This window comes from Anomaloglossus baeobatrachus, chromosome 9 (assembly GCF_048569485.1).
Source record: "Anomaloglossus baeobatrachus isolate aAnoBae1 chromosome 9, aAnoBae1.hap1, whole genome shotgun sequence".
Lineage (NCBI taxonomy): Eukaryota > Metazoa > Chordata > Amphibia > Anura > Aromobatidae > Anomaloglossus > Anomaloglossus baeobatrachus.
In genome coordinates this window covers 82,016,979-82,038,634 of record NC_134361.1, presented here as the reverse complement: position 1 = coordinate 82,038,634, position 21,656 = coordinate 82,016,979, and the positions used below count along the sequence as shown (strand labels likewise).

The following is a 21,656-nucleotide window of genomic DNA, read 5'->3' as shown; positions in this document are numbered from 1 at the left end:
CCAGAATTTCCTAAGTGGAGGTTGGTTAGTAGTGGAGAACATATTTAAGACTATGCTCACAAGTCAGCATTAAAAGGGTTTTCAGAAAAAGTCCCATTGGCAGCGCTTTAGCCAACATCGGAGCACAACGGCTTTGCTTCAGTTACCAGATCAAGGAGCCGATGAGCTCACTAATTGGCTGCAGCTCTGTCGACATGACCAATGATGTAGAGAGTAACAGACATCCGTAGCAATGGCGGAGAGTCAGCACTGGACCCAGGACAGGCAAGTAAAGCATGGTTTGTTTGCTTTTAAAAACAAACTGTAGCCAGGGAATAAGTGTATTCAAGACTAGAAAATTCCTTTAACCCCTTCACGACCAATGATGTACTGGTATGACATTGGTCGTGTCCCTGCCGTTACCACAGACTCCAGCGACAAGCCGGTGGCAATCCCCACATGTCTGCTGATCTGATCGGCAGACATGTGTAGCTAAAAGGCGCAGGTGGATCGAAGTTCCACCCACGCCTGTTAACCCCTTAGATTGCGCAAATACTAACAGCGGGATTTAAATGGCCACGGTGGGGAATCGAGCTGTTCCCTGCAGCCATCAGTGACAGACGTGATAACAAGGTGCCCATGTGTTGTCATGGTAGCGCGGGGCCAGCTCATGACCCCTGACGCTACGGTGACAAACTTCCTGTGAGAGCTGGCACTCACAGGAAAGCAGCATTTCTGCTGATCAGCGCGATGCTGCTCTGATCAGCAGAAATGAACAAGCAATCAGACAGTTCCGCGTTCAGAAATACCCGATCAAAATACAAAATCAATTATTCTGATTTGTACATGGCGTGGCAAGACAAAAAAAAAAAAAAAAAATTCCAAAATTGCATTTTTTTGGTCGCTGCAAACATTTTTTAACTTGCCAACCAAAGCGCCATTCTTTTTTTTGGACAAACGTCAGATTTTTTTTTTAAACCCCTTAGATGAAAGTAAAAGCATACAAGTTTGGTATCTACGAACTCATACCAACGTGAGGCATCATACTGATACATCAGTTTTACCATATAGCAAACACTGAATAAAATACCCCAAAAACTAACGTGCAATAGCACTTTTTTTTGCAATTTCACCGGACGTGGAATTTTTTTCCCATTTTCCAGTACACTTTTGTCATGCATCCCATACAGAATCTACAGAAATAGGCAATCTGTGTTGGATGCAGTGAACCGACCCTTAAGTTTGCTTAATTTTTCACCTTAATATCACATGCCACAGATTTTCCATCTTCTGCAGCAAGCATAAGCTTCATCCCTTGTAGTGAACGCACTGCATTGATGGCATTTGACATTTCTTCATACTGGAGGAAAACATCAAACGTTTGCAGACCGCCAGGACCCGGCTGGTTTTCACTGCAGTCTTCTCTATATGGATCAAGCATAGGTATGTCAATGTTCACTAGGTTTCCAAATTTCTCAAAAATGCTTCTCAAAACCTCTTCACTTGGCTTCTCTGCGTTTGTACCCAAGGGCAAAAACCATTTAAAAGGCAAACCCTCCAAATGAAGACAGGATGGCGTTGTGCAATTTTCAGAATCATCTTTTATTTCCGTCAGTAATTTTGTAGTGCTGTCATTGACTGGAAGTTCCGCTGGTGCCTCAATTGCTATTATGTGTAACGGTTTGGGCAGGCAATTGATTGGCAAACTCTGGTCATTGAGTTTTTCCAAAAATCTGTTAGCCAAATTTTTAGTGTCTACTTCACCTTCAATCCGAATAAACTCTTTTGTTGTTCTGGAAATTCGGAGAGAACTGAAATGGTCTGGTGTAACCACATTTCTCAGCTCTTCCAAAATATCCAGATTTGATATTGGTCTGCATTGTTCTGCTTCATCCGGAAGTATGATCGAGATGATTAACTTTGCCTTGGGTTTAAGATAAAGATGGTAAATAGCATTGAGCTCCACTGCTTCAGAGTCATCGTATACTGGAGTAACCATCATTGTGTTCATGTGATCTGCAACAACAAAGAAGGCAACATATTATAGGCTTCGAGATCAGTCATACGCATAAAGGCCTCATGCACATGTCCATAGTATAGCTCCATTTTGTACAAAGCTTTAAGAGGACTTGTTCAGCCAATTCTGCCTCTGAGAGGCGCTATTGCAGTCCACTCATCCCCATGCAGTGACCCTCTGACCTCTGTGACCTCTGAGATCCGGTGATATCACTTTAACTTCCAATTGACCCAACATCACTGAGGCGGCCCCAGTCTCCCTCAGTGACTGGGCTGTGGGCAGAGTTTCACCGCTCATCACAGTGCAGCATCGCTCCTGCTTTTGGCGCTCTGCAGCGCAGGAGAGTGCGTAAGATGTTACGCCGTGATGAGCGGTGAAACGCCGTCCACAGCCCAGTCACTCAGGAAGACTGGGGCCGGTCTCAGTGATGTTGGGTCAACTGGAAGTTGACGTGACATCCCCAGATCTTAGAGGTCACAGAGCCCGGGGGTCACTTCATGGGGGTGAGCGTACCGCAATAGCGCCTATCAGAGGCAGAATTGGCTGAACAATGTATTTAGAAAGCCTCCCCTATCAGTTTTACAGGGATGTGGAAACTATTGCAGAGTAGTGAACCATCCCTTTAACCATGAGCCTCAGCCTTCAGATATTGCACATGCATCACTTCTGTAAGTGATCTGAGGTCATCACTGCAGGACTAAGGTGGTGAGTACTCCTACTTTAATTTTATACCAGTTCCTACTTCTGGACAACTTTCTTAAAATCCAGGTCATCCCTTTTAAGTGCACATAGACAAGGAAAAAAAAAATTGTGGAAAGCTCCTTTTAGGGTAAAATAACCCTACAAATTGAGTGCTGTATGGCTCCGTACTAAAGATATAGCTGTAGACTCCATAAAAGTACAGTGCTATACAGACGTCTGAGGCCTGTACACAAGCCCTTATTTATTAGATGTTCGTAGGATGCCAACTACAGACAAAATGTGATAGATGTCAATAGTAAAAACATTGCAGTAAAGTCCCTTAAAAGGAACCAAGCACCAGGATTTTCATATATAACCTAAAGCCAGTGCCACACTGGCCCTATCAAGGCCAATTCTTTACATACCATTAGTGGTTAGCTCAGATGTTTAGGTTTTGAAATCCAAGAAAGTAAAGTTTATAAAAATCGGCAGCTGCTTTAGTGACAGCAGCTGAGGATCAGATAATATAGGGGAGGGGGGGTGGGATAATCAAAGTTATCCCCTCCCCCTGTTAGAATTAGCATAAGTATTATACCATTGATGTAACATTTCACTTCCAGGACCTGTGGTGAGGTCATACCCATGTGACCAGAAGGGGCAGGGCTTCAGCCAACAAAGCTGATGTTAGAAAGCATCATCTTCCTATTGGCTGAGGCCCCGCCCCTTCTGGTCACATGGATATACAGTTAAATCGATTTTATAATACTTATGCTAATTCTAACAAAAGGAGGGAATAACTAGGAATACCCCCGCCAGCTATTATCTGATCCTCAGCTGCTGTCAATCAAATAGCCGCCAATTTTATAAACTTTACTTTCTTGGATTTCAAAACCTAAACATCCGAGCTGACCACTAAAGGTATGTAGAGAATCAGCCTGATAGTGCCAGTACAGCACTGGCTTTAGGTTATATACGAAAAACCTGGTGATTGGTTCCCTTTAAAAAATATTGTTGGTCCATCATAGCCCTGGATATTGCAAGTGGTTATAGACAACCTCAGGATTATGGTCGGAATAAGACAAAATGCCTTGGATTACAGAAACAATGACTGAGCCAGCCTCCTAGCATGGCAACCTCCAGTGTGAGTCATATTCACTATCAATGTGTATAAGACCTATGTTACCACATCTGTGTTATGACATTGTGCTATGGGCACATGGCGCGATTCGTTTTGCATTTTTTGTTTTTGTTTTTTTTTTTTACAAATCTGCACGCCTATCCAGAAGCCAGCAAAGTCTATGAGATTTCTGAAGTGCGTTGCGCATGTTTCTTAGGTTTTCCTTGCAGATTTGGTGAAGACTGATGCAGAAAAAAAATCTGCAGCAGGTCGATTGTTGGTGCATTTTTTTGTGCGTTTTTTTTTTTTAGCTTTTCCAGCCATAGATTTCACACACAAAAAAAAATATAATATTATATATATATATATATAAAATAAAAAAAAACTCAACACAAACAGATGCGTATTTTGGTGCATTTTTCTGCCAGACGGTGCAGACTTCATGCAGAAAATTTCTGCATCAAATCTGCAAAGGGTATTCCCATCTTTAAGATCCTATTCCAAAACATAGTGGGTGTAATAAAGAATACAGTGGTACCTCGCTTAACGAGTAACCCTCTTAACGAGAATTTCTCTTAACAAGCAAAGCTTTCTGTAAATTTGTAACCCGCTTTAAGAGAAAGCTTTGCTGTACGAGCGAAATCCTCACCGCACACACTTCCGGTTCTGTATATCCACCACACTCTGACCCGCACTTGCAGTCCACACAAACACACACATGTACTCACAAACACACACACACGCACGCACATACAGTATTATGCTCACCTTACCTTCTGTTCCACCGCCGACCTCATGGTTCTTGTAGTTCCTGGGTACATCACGACGTCCTCGCAGCGAACTACAAGACCCAGGAGGCCTGCGATGGAACGGAAGGTAAGGTGAGCATATAATATAACATAATATGCTTACCTTTCGTTTCATCGCTGGCCTCCTGGGTGCTGTAGTGCGCCGCTGCGCTCCAGTCCGCGCTGTGTAGCTGCATCCATAGCGACGAGGGAGGAACTTCCTGTCACCGCTAATGAAAGGCAGAGCGGTGGCCAATCAGAGGCAAGCGGCTCTGCCTTTGACGTCAGCGCACTGGCCGGGAAGTTCCTGCCTCGTAGTTATGGTAACGCATTACACAGCCCGGCCCCGTACCACAGAACAGCAAGTCCCAGCAGACCGGCGATGGAACGGAAGGTAAGGTGAGCATATATGTGTGTGTGCATGTGTGCTTGTGTGAGTTTGTGTGTGTTTGTGTGTGTGGTTGTGCATGTTTGTGCATGTGTGGAATGATAGAGTAGGGGACCAGGATGGGACATTTTAGAAGTTGTGGAACAGATCGTCAGCATTGCAATGATTTCCTATGGGAAACCTTGCTCTGCTGAACGAGTACCTTGATTAACAAGCACAGACCCAGAACGGATTGTTCTCATTAAGCAAGGTACCACTGTATTAACAAATACCTCCAATTAGAAATGTAGTAGAGTTCTCCTGATGAGGTACTGTAAGTGACATGGCTAATGTGCAGGGCATTACAATGGCTTAGGCATCCATGGTTACGACCGCGAGCAACTAACTGCCCCTATAGTAATGGTCGTAACCATGGATATCTAAGCTATAGAGATGGGCGAATAGTGAAATAGTCGGGTACTATTCCAATCTTTGTCAAGAATAACAAACGTTATGCAAGTCAATGGGGAACCCAAGCATTTTTCTTGAAGATTTCCCAGAAAACTGCTCGGGTTCCCCATTGACTTGCATTATATTCGTTATTTGTGATGAATAATGAATGAATAATGGAATAATGCTCAATATTCAGATAGCATAATCCAAATATTTCACTATTCACCCATCTTTACTAAAGATGCAATACCATGCACATGAGGTAAGCAACATTGCTAAATCAAGAGAACTATATTACAATTCTAATAATTGGAGGTATTTACTAATTTATTATTTTTTTATTAAACAGCCTTCAACTTGATCTTGAGCCATGGCGACTTGATGGATGAAGGCTCTGTAGGAAGATTGACCTTGTACAATCTAGATAGGTCCACCAGGGTCTTCTCCGCCATTACAGTTAGGTCCAGAAATATTTGGACAGTGACACAATTTTCGCGAGTTGGGCTCTGCATGCCACCACATTGGATTTGAAATGAAATCTCTACAACAGAATTCAAGTGCAGATTGTAACATTTAATTTGAAGGTTTGAACAAAAATTGTAGGAATTGTACACATTTCTTTACAAACACTCCACATTTTAGGAGGTCAAAAGTAATTGGACAAATAAACCAAACCCAAACAAAATATTTTTATTTTCAATATTTTGTTGCGAATCCTTTGGAGGCAATCACTGCCTTAAGTCTGGAACCCATGGACATCACCAAACGCTGGGTTTCATCCTTCTTAATGCTTTGCCAGGCCTTTACAGCCGCAGCCTTCAGGTCTTGCTTGTTTGTGGATCTTTCTGTCTTAAATCTGGATTTGAGCAAGTGAAATGCATGCTCAATTGGGTTAAGATCTGGTGATTGACTTGGCCATTGCAGAATGTTCCACTTTTTTGCACTCATGAACTCCTGGGTAGCTTTGACTGTATGCTTGGGGTCATTGTCCATCTGTACTATGAAGCACCGTCCGATCAACTTTGCGGCATTTGGCTGAATCTGGGCTGAAAGTATATCCCGGTACACTTCAGAATTCATCCGGCTACTCTTGTCTGCTGTTATGTCATCAATAAACACAAGTGACCCAGTGCCATTGAAAGCCATGCATGCCCATGCCATCACGTTGCCTCCACCATGTTTTACAGAGGATGTGGTGTGCCTTGGATCATGTGCCGTTCCCTTTCTTCTCCAAACTTTTTTTCTTCCCATCATTCTGGTACAGGTTGATCTTTGTCTCATCTGTCCATAGAATACTTTTCCAGAACTGAGCTGGCTTCATGAGGTGTTTTTCAGCAAATTTAACTCTGGCCTGTCTATTTTTGGAATTGATGAATGGTTTGCATCTAGATGTGAACCCTTTGTATTTACTTTCATGGAGTCTTCTCTTTACTGTTGACTTAGAGACAGATACACCTACTTCACTGAGAGTGTTCTGGACTTCAGTTGATGTTGTGAACGGGTTCTTCTTCACCAAAGAAAGTATGCGACGATCATCCACCACTGTTGTCATCCGTGGACACCCAGGCCTTTTTGAGTTCCCAAGCTCACCAGTCAATTCCTTTTTTCTCAGAATGTACCAGACTGTTGATTTTGCTACTCCAAGCATGTCTGCTATCTCTCTGATGGATTTTTTCTTTTTTTTCAGCCTCAGGATGTTCTGCTTCACCTCAATTAAGAGTTCCTTAGACCGCATGTTGTCTGGTCACAGGAACAGCTTCCAAATGCAAAACCACACACCTGTAATCAACCCCAGACCTTTTAACTACTTCATTGATTACAGGTTAACGAGGGAGACGCCTTCAGAGTTAATTGCAGCCCTTAGAGTCCCTTGTCCAATTACTTTTGGTCCCTTGAAAAAGAGGAGGCTATGCATTACAGAGCTATGATTCCTAAACCCTTTCTCCGATTTGGATGTGAAAATTCTCATATTGCAGCTGGGAGTGTGCACTTTCAGCCCATATTATATATATAATTGTATTTCTGAACATGTTTTTGGAAACAGCTAAAATAACAAAACTTGTGTCACTGTCCAAATATTTCTGGACCTAACTGTATATTGATAGTATCACACCAAGGGGTTTCAAATATTCCTCTTTGCCTTGTTCCTTCTATTCTTCCAAAAACGATATCCTTCTCCAGTCATTGCTCTCTTTCTATGAGGTGTCCAAAGTAGGCAAGTCGTAGCTGGGTGAGCCTTGATCTAAGTGACACGTCTGGCTTGATTTGTTACAAAATTGATTTGATTGCTCTTGTTGCCATCCCCGGTATTGATAACCTCCTTCTCCAGCACTACATTTCAATGGTGTTTATTCTTCTTCTGTCTTGTTTCTTTATCATCCAAATTTGAATCCATAGGTTACTAAAGACCAGACTATGGTTGTGTCTTCATCACTAGTGAAACCTTCCTCAATTTGAGGACCTTGTCCAGTGACTTCATTTTTGAGTTGCCTATAACTATTCTCCTATTGACTTCTGGTGTCATCGCTGCATCTTGAGTGATTATTGATCCAAGTAGGTCGACGTCCTTTACAACTTCAAGCTCTTCGTGTCCATCTCAAATGTGTCCCAGTCATGCCTGGCAGTAGTCAATATCTTAGTCTTGTTTGTATTGAGTAGGAGCTTCATGTTTGAGCTTTCCATCTTATTATTAGGTATATTGGAATAAGATCTTAGAGATGGGAATACCCCTTTAAAGCTCTGTATCCTGCTTTGAAGTGCAACTTCCAAGTTCTAAGCCTGTACTTTGTGGTATAAGCTCTGTGCTCCAATACTGCTGTAGCCATAAAGATTGTGCTTTCATGGAGAGACTGTGAATCACTACAATAACTTGCCTCCTACTATGTAAACGTTCCTATTGAATGTAGCTGTGTCCAGTATCAGTCACCACTCCATCCTTTAGTAGAATACCATATTGAGGGTCATAGGCCTCACATGCAAAACTAACTCTCTTACAACTGGAATAAAGAGTAGTAGCCATGACAAAGAATCGACAGACTAATTAAAAAAAAAAAAAAAAAAAAAGGCTTTAGAAACCTGCAAATTAATTTAATTTGGCCATTACTGTCAATGTTCCAATGAAAAATGTTAAAGGCTTATTCCCATCTAAAAGATCTTATCCCAAAATGTAGTAGGTATAATTATAATAATGTGACGCTAAACCACTAGGGGGCACAAGTGTGCAAGAAGGATGTCAGGTGTGGCACCCCTGTGATCCAGGTTGCCACAGGGTAATGCATCTCCTGGGGGTGTGATACCCATCCTGGATTCTAAGAACTCCTGTGTCGGTAAAAGCCACTAACACCACACTAGCACCATCAGGTACACACCTACACCCAACACCAGGCTGGGAGACTGCCTAGCAACAGATGAAAGGGATGGGCACTCATTGGTTAAATGGGGCATCCAATCTGTGGGGGGAGACCCAGGCGGGGATGAGGGAAGAGTGGTGTGGTAGATGGGAGCTGGCAGGAAGTGAGTTCAGTTAAGTCTGTGACAGGAAAGTCAGGAGGGAGGTGTAAGAACAAGAGGTTGAGAGGAGAGTTCTGTGGGACCCGCAGTCTGGGCAATGTGAGGACTGGGGTCTGGCCTGGACACCGGTGTCGGGTGTACCAGAGGAGCAGTCCGAGAGAAGCAGAGGACAAAAGTGTAGTGAGGGGCCGGAGAGGCCAGTTGGTCTGGTGGCGCGGCAGCCACAGAGCTGGCAGGGCCCGAAGCTGCTTGAGTACCTGTGTATAGCCTGGGGCTGGTAACTGAGCTCAACCCAGGTTCTGTCTGTTAGCTGCTGGTGAAACTAAAGGTGCAGGAAGGGTTCATCTCTCACGGTCCCGGCAACCGGCACGGGAGTCTGAGAAGAAGGGATTCCCTGGAGTCCACCTTGGTAGAAGACAGTACCAGGCGGCTGCACCTTTTACCATGAGTAAAGTGACATCAACCGCAGCACTTGTGTGGACTGAATCATTGCCGGCACACTGCACTGCAACACCAGCTCCAAACACTACTATCACCATCATCACCTGCTGGGGCCAAGCCCTACTTGCGGAGGGGCCCAAGTCATCAGAGCTGCACATTCCATCAGCCCCAGCAGAACTCTGCAGCGGCGGCCCCCAAATCTGGCTGCAAACCGCAAGTGGCATAGTCACTACAATCCCCTTTTTATTTTCATTCTCCTTTTAATTTTCTGACCGACCCCCAGGGTTCAGGACCGGGCACCGGCCACGACTATCCCCCTGGGTGTCGCACACGCCCGGGACAGAGTACCCCAAGCTCTAGGGGCGGGTCACAGGCACCTAGGTGTAATGAGGTGCACGACCGCTAGAGGCCGCAAGTACCCTAATTGGAGAGGTCTGCAGAGTAGCTGATCAAACCGAGTCAGAAGCCAGGAGTTAACGTCAATACAAAGGGAGGGAGAGAAGCAGAGGTTGCGTGAGAGACAGGGGTCAGTAGCCAGGAAGGAGCGTCAATAACCGAAGGGGAACAGAGACAAGGTTGGGGTACGAGCCGGAGTCAGAGGCCACGTCAGGGACCGCGTGGAGTCGGTGTCACAGAAAGCCGAAGGTCAGGGAAGAAGGAGTTCAGTCAGAGCAGGGGAGGAGAGGGAATGGGGAGTGGAACTAAGGTAGTAGGACAAGATCAGAACCACTCACGGGAACCAGAAACATATACTGCGAGACAGGAACTATAATAATTTTTTGCCGTCAGTCACAATCCGTCTCATTTTGAAAAAAACGGATCCGGCGACTGATGCCACTGGATCCGTTTTTTCTCATTGACTTGTATTAGCGACTGATTGCGACAGATGGCCTCGCGTTTCATTCGTCGTTCAACTGATCCATCGAAAAATGTTTGTCTGTCAGACGGAGACGACTGCCAAAGTAACGTTTTCTGTGCACGTCGAAAAAACGGACAGCGACGGATCCGTCACCATCCGTCGTTTGGTAGAATGGGAGTCTATGGGTGCAGGATCCATCATCCTCCATCAAATGAAGGAATCCCTGTACGTATCTTGTTTACCAAGTATATTTCTCCCCTTTTTCTCCATCATAAATTCAAGATTGGTAAAGGCTTCCTTCAGTTTTTTTTTGTTGTTTTTTTATCCTCTATTGGTTCCTTTTGGTGCTTATAAAAAATAAATTCCATGATTTTGTTTCCAGTTTTATGCTCTGAGTTAGGCTGGACTCACACGAGCGTATTAAAAAAACGGTCTCGTTTGCGAGAGTCGGACGAATGTTTCTCACTTGTCATCAGTGTGCTCTCAGTGTGCTGTCAGTATGCTGTCCGTGTGCAATCCGTTTTTTCTCAGCAGCTATTAGTCATTAACAGTCAATAACATGAACATTTACAGTGTTCTATGCTACATGATAGAATTGTATTCATAAAAACGGATGTCACTAGGATGGTCCGTGTGACGTCCGTTTTTTTTCTCGCACCCATAGACTTGTATTGGCGAGTCAGACGTTTTACGTATGAATACGCAGCATGCTGCCGCTTTTCACGCATCCAGAATCTGGATGCGAGAAAAGCTAACCAACAGCTCGCACTCATAGAATAACATTGGTCCGAGTGTAATGCGAGAATTTCTCGCATTGCTCTCGTCCGATTTTCACGCTCGTGTGAGCATACCCTAAAAATGAGTATATTTCACTATATATACCCTTTTGTCATAAAGAAACCTTCTACATCTAGGAAGAAAAATAACTTTGAGTCCCTATGTAGCCTCTTTGAAAACCATCACCTGGTAGCTGATACATGCCACCTGTAGTTCAGACCGCATGTATGACACACTAGTCTCCTGTGCGGTGTGGTCCCTTGGGTCTTCTCCCCATCCACTGTCAGTGATTGACAATTCTCACTTGTGTGTTTGCACAGGGAGAGACCTGTCAATCAAAGGGGGAGAAGCTGCTTTGGACCCGCCTGTCAGTCTAGTCTCCCATTGTGGCTCGGTCTCCAGCAGATTTTTGAGTAAGGCCCCTTTCACACATCATTTTTTGCCGTCAGTCACAATCCGTCTCATTTTGAAAAAAACGGATCCGGCGACTGATGCCACTGGATCCGTTTTTTCTCATTGACTTGTATTAGCGACAGATTGCGACAGATGGCCTCGCGTTTCATTCGTCGTTCAACTGATCCATCGAAAAATGTTTGTCTGTCAGACGGAGACGACTGCCAAAGTAACGTTTTCTGTGCACGTCGAAAAAACGGACAGCGACGGATCCGGATTCCTTCATTTGATGGAGGATGATGGATCCTGCACCCATAGACTCCCATTCTACCAAACGACGGATGGTGACGGATCCGTCGCTGTCCGTTTTTTCGACGTGCACAGAAAACGTTACTTTGGCAGTCGTCTCCGTCTGACAGACAAACATTTTTCGATGGATCAGTTGAACGACGAATGAAACGCGAGGCCATCTGTCGCAATCAGTCGCTAATACAAGTCAATGAGAAAAAACGGATCCAGTGGCATCAGTCGCCGGATCCGTTTTTTTCAAATGAGACGGATTGTGACTGACGGCAAAAAATGATGTGTGAAAGGGGCCTTACTCAAAAATCTGCTGGAGACCGAGCCACAATGGGAGACTAGACTGACAGGCGGGTCCAAAGCAGCTTCTCCCCTTTGATTGACAGGTCTCTCCCTGTGCAAACACACAAGTGAGAATTGTCAATCACTGACAGTGGATGGGGAGAAGACCCAAGGGACCTCACCGCACAGGAGACTAGTGTGTCATACATGCCACCTGTAGTTCAGACCGCATGTATCAGCTACCAGGTGATGGTTTTCAAAGAGGCTACATAGGGACTCAAAGTTATTTTTCTTCCTAGATGTAGAAGGTTTCTTTATGACAAAAGGGTATATATAGTGAAATATACTCATTTTTAGGGTATGCTCACACGAGCGTGAAAAATCGGACGAGAGCAATGCGAGAAATTCTCGCATTACACTCGGACCAATGTTATTCTATGAGTGCGAGCTGTTGGTTAGCTTTTCTCGCATCCAGATTCTGGATGCGTGAAAAGCGGCAGCATGCTGCGTATTCATACGTAAAACGTCTCTGACTCGCCAATACAAGTCTATGGGTGCGAGAAAAAAAACGGACGTCACACGGACCATCCTAGTGACATCCGTTTTTATGAATACAATTCTATCATGTAGCATAGAACACTGTAAATGTTCATGTTATTGACTGTTAATGACTAATAGCTGCTGAGAAAAAACGGATTGCACACGGACAGCATACTGACAGCACACTGAGAGCACACTGATGACAAGTGAGAAACATTCGTCCGACTCTCGCAAACGAGACCGTTTTTTTAATACGCTCGTGTGAGTCCAGCCTAACTCAGAGCATAAAACTGGAAACAAAATCATGGAATTTATTTTTTATAAGCACCAAAAGGAACCAATAGAGGATAAAAAAACAACAAAAAAAACTGAAGGAAGCCTTTACCAATCTTGAATTTATGATGGAGAAAAAGGGGAGAAATATACTTGGTAAACAAGATACGTACAGGGATTTAAAAGATCTCAAAGCACAGCCGCTAACAACAAAGACAGTGCATGAGAAGATAAATAGAGATAATTATACAGCACGGGCCTCAGAGGAGCAAACAGCAACATCTGGCACCCATTTTATTTTTCTTGTTATATTTCTCTCATTGTTCTTGTAAAATAAACCATTTCATATAAGTTGTAGCTCAAGTGCCAAGAAGTCACTTCAATGGAACCCATAGATTTATGAAACAAAAAACATAAAAACAATAAAAATACTGATAGCAAAGTGGACTCACGGCTTTGTCTTATTACAATAAGTTTATGTACATTTTTATATATGAAAATATATACTGCATAACATTGCTCTCTCTTCGTCACACTTAGGTATATAAGCACACTGCAGTTTTGTTTCTCAACGAAAAACGCACCCTCTGGCTGAAAAAATGTGTTTTCGGTGCATTTTTGCCTGTTTGTGTTTTTGTTGTTTTTTTTTGTTTTTTTTTTAACATTGTCAATGGCAAAACGCAGGAAAAAAAAACAAAGAAAAGAAGGGACATGCTGCTTCTTTTTTTCTAAAACTGCTGGCAAAAAAGAAGCAACGTGCGCACAGCCTTTCGGATTTCTCATAGACTTTGCTGGGGAAGGTCATACATTTAGTTTAGGACCACAAACTGCACCAAAAAGCAGCAAAAAAACAGCAGTGTGTACACAAGGCTTCACTTTGTTCTAGGGTATTCATTACATGGAAAAGTGTAAAGTTTGTTTTCTTATTTTTTGTGTAATTTTTGTGATGTGACAAAGTCATGTATTTATTTGCCATCTTTATCTGTGGACAATATTTCGACCCATGTTATTCTATTGGGCTGTTCAGATTTTTGGTTTTCTTCCATGGACAAAAAAAAAAAAAAAAAAAAAAAAAAAAAAAAAAAAAAAAAAAAGCACCATACACTATTCTCTTCTGTATTTCAGATCAGACTCGCCTAATCAAGAAAATCGAATCCCATACACATCAATCCTATAGCATCTGATTTTTACAGATATATTACCCTTATTGTTTTATTGTCACAGAAAAAAGTGCCCGGCTGGAACCCCACACCCCCTCCCCAGGGGGTAGGTGGAGGCCGGCATGACGTGGCTAGGGGGGATAGGGTGAGGTGAGAAAGGGGTGGGGGTACAGGGACTGGTAGGGGATAATATAGTGAAGCTCAAGGGGGAAGAAGCCATTGCTGCGGTGGCAGCTGAAGAAATTGTCAGCAGCTTATACAGCACACAAAAAAAAAAAAAAAAAAAAAAAAAAAAAGTTCAGTTATCTGCAGCTTACTTGTGAAGGTCCGCAGGTTCATGGAGGAGCTGCGGGAGGCAGCCCGGCGCCAACCTCCGGGCTGGTTTAGAGGAGCAGTGGCGGCCAGTGCTGGCCGGCGGTGAGGCATCGGGCGCGTCTGCTCCCGCTAGGCCGCAGGCGTGGCCGGCTTGTAGTGGTCCACGGTCGCGGGAGGCTCCTGAGGCGGCCGCGGAGGTCTCCCCTGTGACCCGGGGGCGGCCATACTGCAGGTCCAGGCCTCCGGAGCGTCTCACTCCCGGTGGATCTGGGTAGGCACGGCCTGCTCGCAGGCCTCGGCGGGAGTCGGGGCGGTTCGGTGCAGCGCCTGCGGGGCCTCAGCGGGCAGCGGGGGAAGCCCCGTACGGGACCCTCTGGCGGTGGGGGAGGTGTCCAACCTTGGGAGCCCCCTCCACGCCGGGAGGAATTCCAGGCCGCGGCTGAGGTCGGCGGTGGTTAGTAGGCCTCAGCCCGTGAGGGGGGAGGGGCCTACTGCTGCCTGTCATCAGGAGAATCTGGAGGCTACGGCGGGCCGCGCTGGCGATGTCCCTGTCGGGCGGCCTGGCTTGACTGCGGAGGCGGCGGTGGATGGACGTCGGGATCCCTGGGCAGGAGGTCGGCGGGCCAGAGCAGGATGGCTCTGGGTCTCAGCGGCAGCCTGGTGGTCTGAAGCCAGGAGCAGCGGTGTGGGGGCCACCTGGATGGGGTTCAGGACGGACCGATCCGAGGTTACCTTCGCTGATCAGTCAGGTGGAGGATGACGGGCACGAGAGTTACACAGCGCCAGTGGCGGCGGCTGGACGGCAGGATTCCGGATTGGCAGCTGGTGGGATCACAGCTCCTGCGCAGCTCGGTGAGTATAGTTTTGTGTTTTTGTTTGTCTCCTTTTGCTGTTTATGTTCCGGGTAGTGTGGTGGGTCCGGGGGTGCTGCCATGGGGGGCTCAGGGACGGGCGGCTCCGCCGGGGTCAGTGGAGGTTGGGGGGTACAAAGGGAGTCCGAGCCCGTGTCGGTTTCGGTGCCGGCAAGAAAAGGCAAGGTCCGGATTCACTTGGTTGATAAGGCGAAGAATAGGTTGCAATTTTCTCTTTGCTGCTTTTAAAAAAAAAAAAAAAAAAAAAAAAAAAAAACAATTACGATCAGCCTAAGACACAATTGGAGCCAGTGTGATAGGAGAGGAGACGCCGGACAATTGTTCGCACCTTTTGTTGCTATATGGGTTTCATTTGGGAAGCCTCTGGGTGCATGGGGGGCAGGCATGGTTGTGATATGACGGACAGTTTCATCAGAGGAAAGCTATTCGGCCGTCTATACGGTGGGGGACAGGAGGATATTGGGCTCTGGTTGTGGTTTAGGGCACGGAAGAGGTACGGGCAATCCTTTCCAGGGGTGGCCGGGGTTTCCGGCCAGGCTGGGGGGCGGTATGGGTAACAGTCCGGCGGGGGAACCGGAGGTCAGTTGGTATCCCGTAACGCAGGACTTAACTGGCTTTTATGAGGACCAATGCATGTTTTGGGAGCTGTGGAGTTTAAGCACCACTGCTTGCACTGTAGTGGACCCATTCATGGGGCGGGGAAGTGTTTCCGGCGCAATAGGGTGAAAGGGGGGGGCCTGGTAATTCGACAGGGGGAGACTCTGGTGAAGCTTCACGAGATGCTCCCTTAGCTAAATAGGTTCTCGAGGAGGGAGGAGGCAGAGTTACCAGCAAGGGGTTTTTGAATTTGGTTTTGTATTCCTTCGGGAGCGGGTCCGGGGCGGGGGCGTTTTTGTTTTAAGAACTTACAGTTGGAGAGCCAGCATCCGGAGGTGGTTCGGAAAAAGTTGTCAGGGGAGGTGTCGTTCGGGCATATGGGGGACCTTTTTTCGGCCCCCGACCTTCCGGCTTTGGTGGTTTTCTCCGCTGGGGGTGGTGCTGATGAGAGAGAGGATTAAGTTTCGGCTCCATCACCTCTTGTCTTATCCGTGGGGGATCAGTACATGATGGTATAGATCCTGAGTTTTGCTGGGTGGTTGATACGTCTTTCGCAGACTGGGTGCGGCGGTGTGGAAAAGGGGGGCCCTGATGGCTAAGATGGAGGTCGACGCGGCGTTTCGGCGGTTGCCAGTTCATCCGGATAGTGTGCGCTTGCTCGGCTGTTCTTGGGTGGGGGGGGGGGGGGGGGGGGGGAGTTATTTGTGTTGATAGATGCCTATCCCATGGGATGCTCGTTGTCTTGTTATTGTTTGAGGGCTTAGTTCCTTTTTGAGTGGGTGGGTTAGGGAGTTTTCTGTTTTGCAGGCTGTTATTCCCTGTTTAGACGTTTTCCTTGTGGCGGTCCGGGGACTCTGTGGTTTGCCGGAATGTGCTTGCAACAATTGAGTGGGTGGCTTTGCGTTTTTGGGTCCCTTTGGCGCCGGAAAACGGAGGGTCCGGCTGGCATGTATTTCCTTCCTGGGATGGTTATTGATTCGGACAGGTGGGAGTTTGGTTACCGGTGGACAAGGTGGTGGCCCTCAGGGAGGAGGTGGCAAGGCTTTGAGGGTTGGATAAACTCATCATGCGGGAGGTGCAATCGTTGCGGGGCAAATTCGATTTTACATTTCGGGGGGATGCCGATGCGGCGGAATTTTCACGGCGGCTTGGATGGCCTCTGTGGGGGCGCTTGCACCTCACCATTTTTGTGCGGTTGTCGGTCGAGTTTGAGGCGATTTGGAGGTTTTTTGGGACAATTCCTGGGGGGGACTGCAATGGGCGGTCACTGTTGATGGAGGCCTCTGGGGTAACTTTGGCTGGGGGGTCAAGCTTCGGGGCCTATTTTGGGGGCGAGTGGTGTGCGGAGCGAGGCCGGAGGTGGGTGTTCTGCGGGTTTGGTGGAGCACTTAGCGCGGCGGAAAGATTTTTCCGATTTTGACACCAGTTACGCTGTGGGGGGAGCGGTTTCGGAACGGTCGGGGGCGGTTTTGCTTGTGACAACATGGGGGTCGGTTTTGCAATTTATAAAGTTTCGGCTACCTCTCCCCCGGTGAGTAGAGTGTTGCGGAGATTAGTGTTGGCTTGTTTGTCCATCAATGCTAGTGTATCTGGGTCTCATGTGCCGGGGTGCTGACTTCTATTGCTGACGCTCTCTCTCGTTTCCAGTGGGCCACTTCAGTGATTTGTGCGCTGGGGGTCTATGGCCGTGGGATTATCGTGCCCTCTTGAACTATGGAGGGTGGGTTGAGGGCCGTTGGACATTGGATCAAGGGATCGTTGGCGGCGGAGACTGGACGGCTTATCAGCAGGCTTGGTTACAATGGGGGGACTGGTTTCAGTCGTTTGGTTGATTTGATAGGTGGGGGGGATCAGGTAGGCATGTTGCTCTTGGGGTCAGCCTGGTGGTCAGCATGGGGTTGGTCCCAGGAAAAAATGGGGACGGATGGTGGCGGGGCCTGGCTTTTGGTTTCAGTTGAGAACAGGCTGGATTTGCCGGAAACTTGAATTGGTGCGATGGGCCTTGAAGGGGTTTCGCCGGGGGCGGCATAGTGTTAGATAGGAGGAGGCCAGTGTCTCTTGCTTTGTTGGAGCGCTTGGGGGGCCCACTTGGTGTAGGTGTGGGTGTCATTCGGTTTTGCGGTTTATTTTGTTTCGTTGAGTTTCCTTGCGTTCTTTGGAGCGCTTAAGATTAGGGAGTTGGTGGCGGTTAGTCGGCAAGGTCATGGAGGATTCAGGCGGGAGACGTGCTTTTACTCGAGAATAGGGTGGAATTTTGGCTTCTCTGGGGCTAGGGACGGATCAAGCCGGCAGAGGACGGTGTGTGGTGCAGGGTACTTGTGGCTGGGTCAGTAGAGTGTGTCCGTAAGGTATTTAAAAAAAAAAAAAAAAAAAAAAAAAATGGGGGTTGGGACCACGGGTTGATGGTCCGTTGCTTTGGTCACGAGATGGTTTGTGTTATCAAATTACTCAGTTTCGGAGCAATTTTTCGGAGATGCATGGAGGGTTTTGGCCTGGATCCTGGTTGTTTACGCGCCTCATTCTTTTAGGATTGAGTGGGAACGGAGGCGGCTGGGTGCGGTTGAGTCCCTAGGTGGTATGGAGGATAGGTCGGTCGCATCTAGGCGATATTTGAGTTACGTGTGCTTTAGTATTGTTTACATGGGGGGAGCTGTGGGAGCTGTTTGTTATGTCATGTACTGTGAGGTTTTGCTGTCTTCTTTGCAGGCGACCTGGCTTATTTGGTCTGGATATGGGGCCACGCCGTTGTGCACTGGGCAGTGATCCAGGTGAGCCTTTGTTTGGAGGGACGTCAGCTGAGCTTTGCTCGAAGGGCGGTGTAATCAGGTGTTGGGTTTCCGGGGCATGCGGAGGATGCGGTGCTGCCCAAGGTGCACAAGGCGATGCGGCTGGATCGGGCGCCAGATATTCTGGCTTGTATGTTGGGGGAAATGATGTGGGGATGGTGGCGAGCCAGGATATGATAAGGGATGTAAAACATGATTTACTTCGGCTGTGGGTCTCTGTGCCAGAGATTTGGACGGCTGGTCAGACATAGGTCCAAGACGGACGGGGCGTAGGGCCCTGTCTGACTAAAACTGATTAAGACCCGTATAATATCAATCGGGTAATTTCAGCTTTGGGCGAGGAATGGGGATGTGGCGCTTCGTCACTTTGTTTGGAGGCGGTGGACAAGATTACCGGTGGGCGGAGGGGTCCACCTGAATGCAGTAGGAACGGATTTATGGTCTTTGGGAATTCAGAAGGGTTTTGAGTGGGCCATGGCATTGTCAAGTGAGGAGGGGGGTCTCGAGCGTTTGAGGGGGTCAAAGCGCTCTCGTTGTGGCGGTTGGGGGTGGGGTCCTCGAAGTGGTGAAAATTGGATTGGGGGTCCCAATGGAGGTGGAACCCCCTTTAATTTACTGTTTGGGGAGTGGTCTGGTGATCATGGGGAACGTCGCTTGGTGGTGCTGGTTCCCGTGTTTGGTGGTTTAACCCTTCCCCCTCATATTTGTTTTGGTGCTCCCGAGTTGGTGGTTGCGGCTGGGAGTAATGGGGGTTTATGGGGAAGGTAAGATTGGAGTATTGGGTGATCACCAGACTGTTTTGAGCTTCGAGGACCACAAACCCCCTTTTTTCTATAATGTTATTGTAAGTTACTGTTTAAATAAAGGCTGCTGTGGCCATTTCATCCATTTATGTGTCTGTGGTTATTTTAATAAGGGGTTTAAACTATTGGGGGTGGAAGTTTGGTAGCAGTATAGAGGGGCACCAGACTCCACTATGCCAACGTCAAGTGCCCGGCTGAACCCCACACCCCCCTCCCCAGGGGGTAGGTGGAGGCCGGCATGACGTGGCTAGGGGGGATAGGGTGAGGTGAGAAAGGGGGGGGGGGGGGGGGGGGGGGGGGGACGGGGGGGGGGAGGGACTGGTAGGGATAATATAGTGAAGCTCAAGGGGGAGAAGCATTGCTGCGGTGGCAGCTGAAGAAATTGTCCCGCCCACCCTCCCTTAATTTTTGTTTCGGGTCATAGTGGCTGTGGCGGTTGGGGTGGGGTCCTCGAAGTTGGTGAAATTGGATTGGGGGGTCCCAATGGAGGTGGAACCCCCTTTAATTTACTGGTTTGGGGAGTGGTCTGGTGATCATGGGGGAACGTCGGCTTGGTGGTGCTGGTTCCCGTGTTTGGTGTTTAACCCTTCCCCCTCATATTTGTTTTGGTGCTCCCGGATTGGTGGTTGCGGCTGGGAGTAATGGGGGTTTTAGGGGGAAGGTAAGATTGGAGTATTGGGTGATCACCAGACTGTTTTGAGCTTCGAGGACCACAACCCCCTTTTTTCTATAATGTTATTGTAAGTTATGTTTAAATAAAGGCTGCTGTGGCCATTTCATCCATTTATGTGTCTGTGGTTATTTTAATAAGGGTTTAAACTATTGGGGGTGGAAGTTTGGTAGCAGTATAGAGGGGCACCCAGACTCCACTATGCCAACGTCACGGTTTTTGGTCTACTAAAGTTTATTCACTGCTGTTGCATAAAAAAATTAATAACATACAAATGTCAAAAATTGACATATGGATCAGCATATAGTCATCAGGTTGAAAAAAGACCCAAGTCCATCTAGCTCAATCTTCCGCCACCAATTAGACATTTTGTCATTAAGTCATTATAACCAACAATGTTGTGTGCACTGAGGAAATTATCCAGCCCTTTTTTAAAAGCTGTCATAGTGTCTGCCATTACTACCTCTTGTGGTAAGGCATTCCACAGTCTGACTGCTCTAAGGCTAGGGCCCCACTTTGCGTTCATCTACTTGCAGTTCTAAACGCACGTTTTGGGCTTAATGGATTTGACCAAAGTTGCCTTTTTCAGAAATTTAGCGCTGAAAACGCATGCGTATTTACTGCGTTTTAGATGCGTTTTCAGCGCTTTTTACATGCTTTTCCACCTGCGTTTTGATAGATGCGTTTTGAACATCAATACACTGCTAAATAAAGTTTAGTCAAACTCAATGAAAAAATTGGAAAAAAATAAATAAATCTATATTTTCGTGAAAAATAATGAAAATAGATTAAATTTAATGAAAATTATAGTGGTAATATGATATTTAATGGAAAAATAGCAATAATTTATTAAAATTCTTATTTTTAATTGTTGGACTATTTGTGTGTGTAAAGGGACATATGAAATCATTATTTTGATGTCCAAAAAGCATGCGTTTTTGAAGTCCAAAACGCATGTTTTCTGCACTGGAAAAGCAGGTAAAACGCAGGAATTTGCTGGAATCTTGGTTTTTGCCATTTCTCATAGACTTCAATGTTAGCAAAACGCACCCAAAATGGCAAAAACAATTGACATGCTGCTTCTTTGAACGCATGTTTTTTGCCACAAAATATGCAAATTAAACGCAGCCTTTTAAAACGCAAAGTGGGGTCTAGAAATCCCCACTTTCCATAGACTTTGCTGGGAAATGAAAACGCATGCCTTTTGGCATGAAAAAGGTGCTTCTCAAAACGGACCTAAAAAGCACCAAAAACGCAGGTGGAAACGCAAAGTGGGGCCCTAGCCTAAGGGCGGCTTTGCACGTTGCGACATTGCATGTGCGATGTCGATGGGGTCAAATCGAAAGTGACGCACATCCGGCGTCGCAGTCGATATCGCAACGTGCAAATCCTTTTTGATACGATGAACGAGCGCAAAAGCGTCGTTATCGTATCATCGCTGCAGCCTCCGACATTTCCATAATGCCGGTGCAGCGACAGGTACGATGTTGTTCCTTGTTCCTGCGGCAGCACACATTGCTGTGTATAAAGCCGCAGGAGCGAGGAACTTCACCTTACCTGCCGCCGGCTGCAATGAGAAGGACGGAGGTGGGCAGGATGTTTACATCATCATCATCATCATCCTCCACTTCAATTGGCTGCCTGCCGTGTGACGTCGCTGTGACGCCGCATGACCC

General features: G+C 46.6%; 1 protein-coding gene across 1 annotated transcript in view; it reads right to left on the bottom strand.

The window, feature by feature from the left end:
- Positions 1-21,656, bottom strand: part of LOC142251223 (A-kinase anchor protein 17B-like) — a 52,037-nt gene that overhangs the window by 11,012 nt on the left and 19,369 nt on the right. Inside the window, exon 2 of the mRNA XM_075323827.1 lies at positions 1,238-1,995. Coding sequence (XP_075179942.1) covers positions 1,238-1,990 — 753 coding nt within the window. The 5' untranslated portion in view covers positions 1,991-1,995. The remainder of the gene's footprint in view (positions 1-1,237; positions 1,996-21,656) is intronic.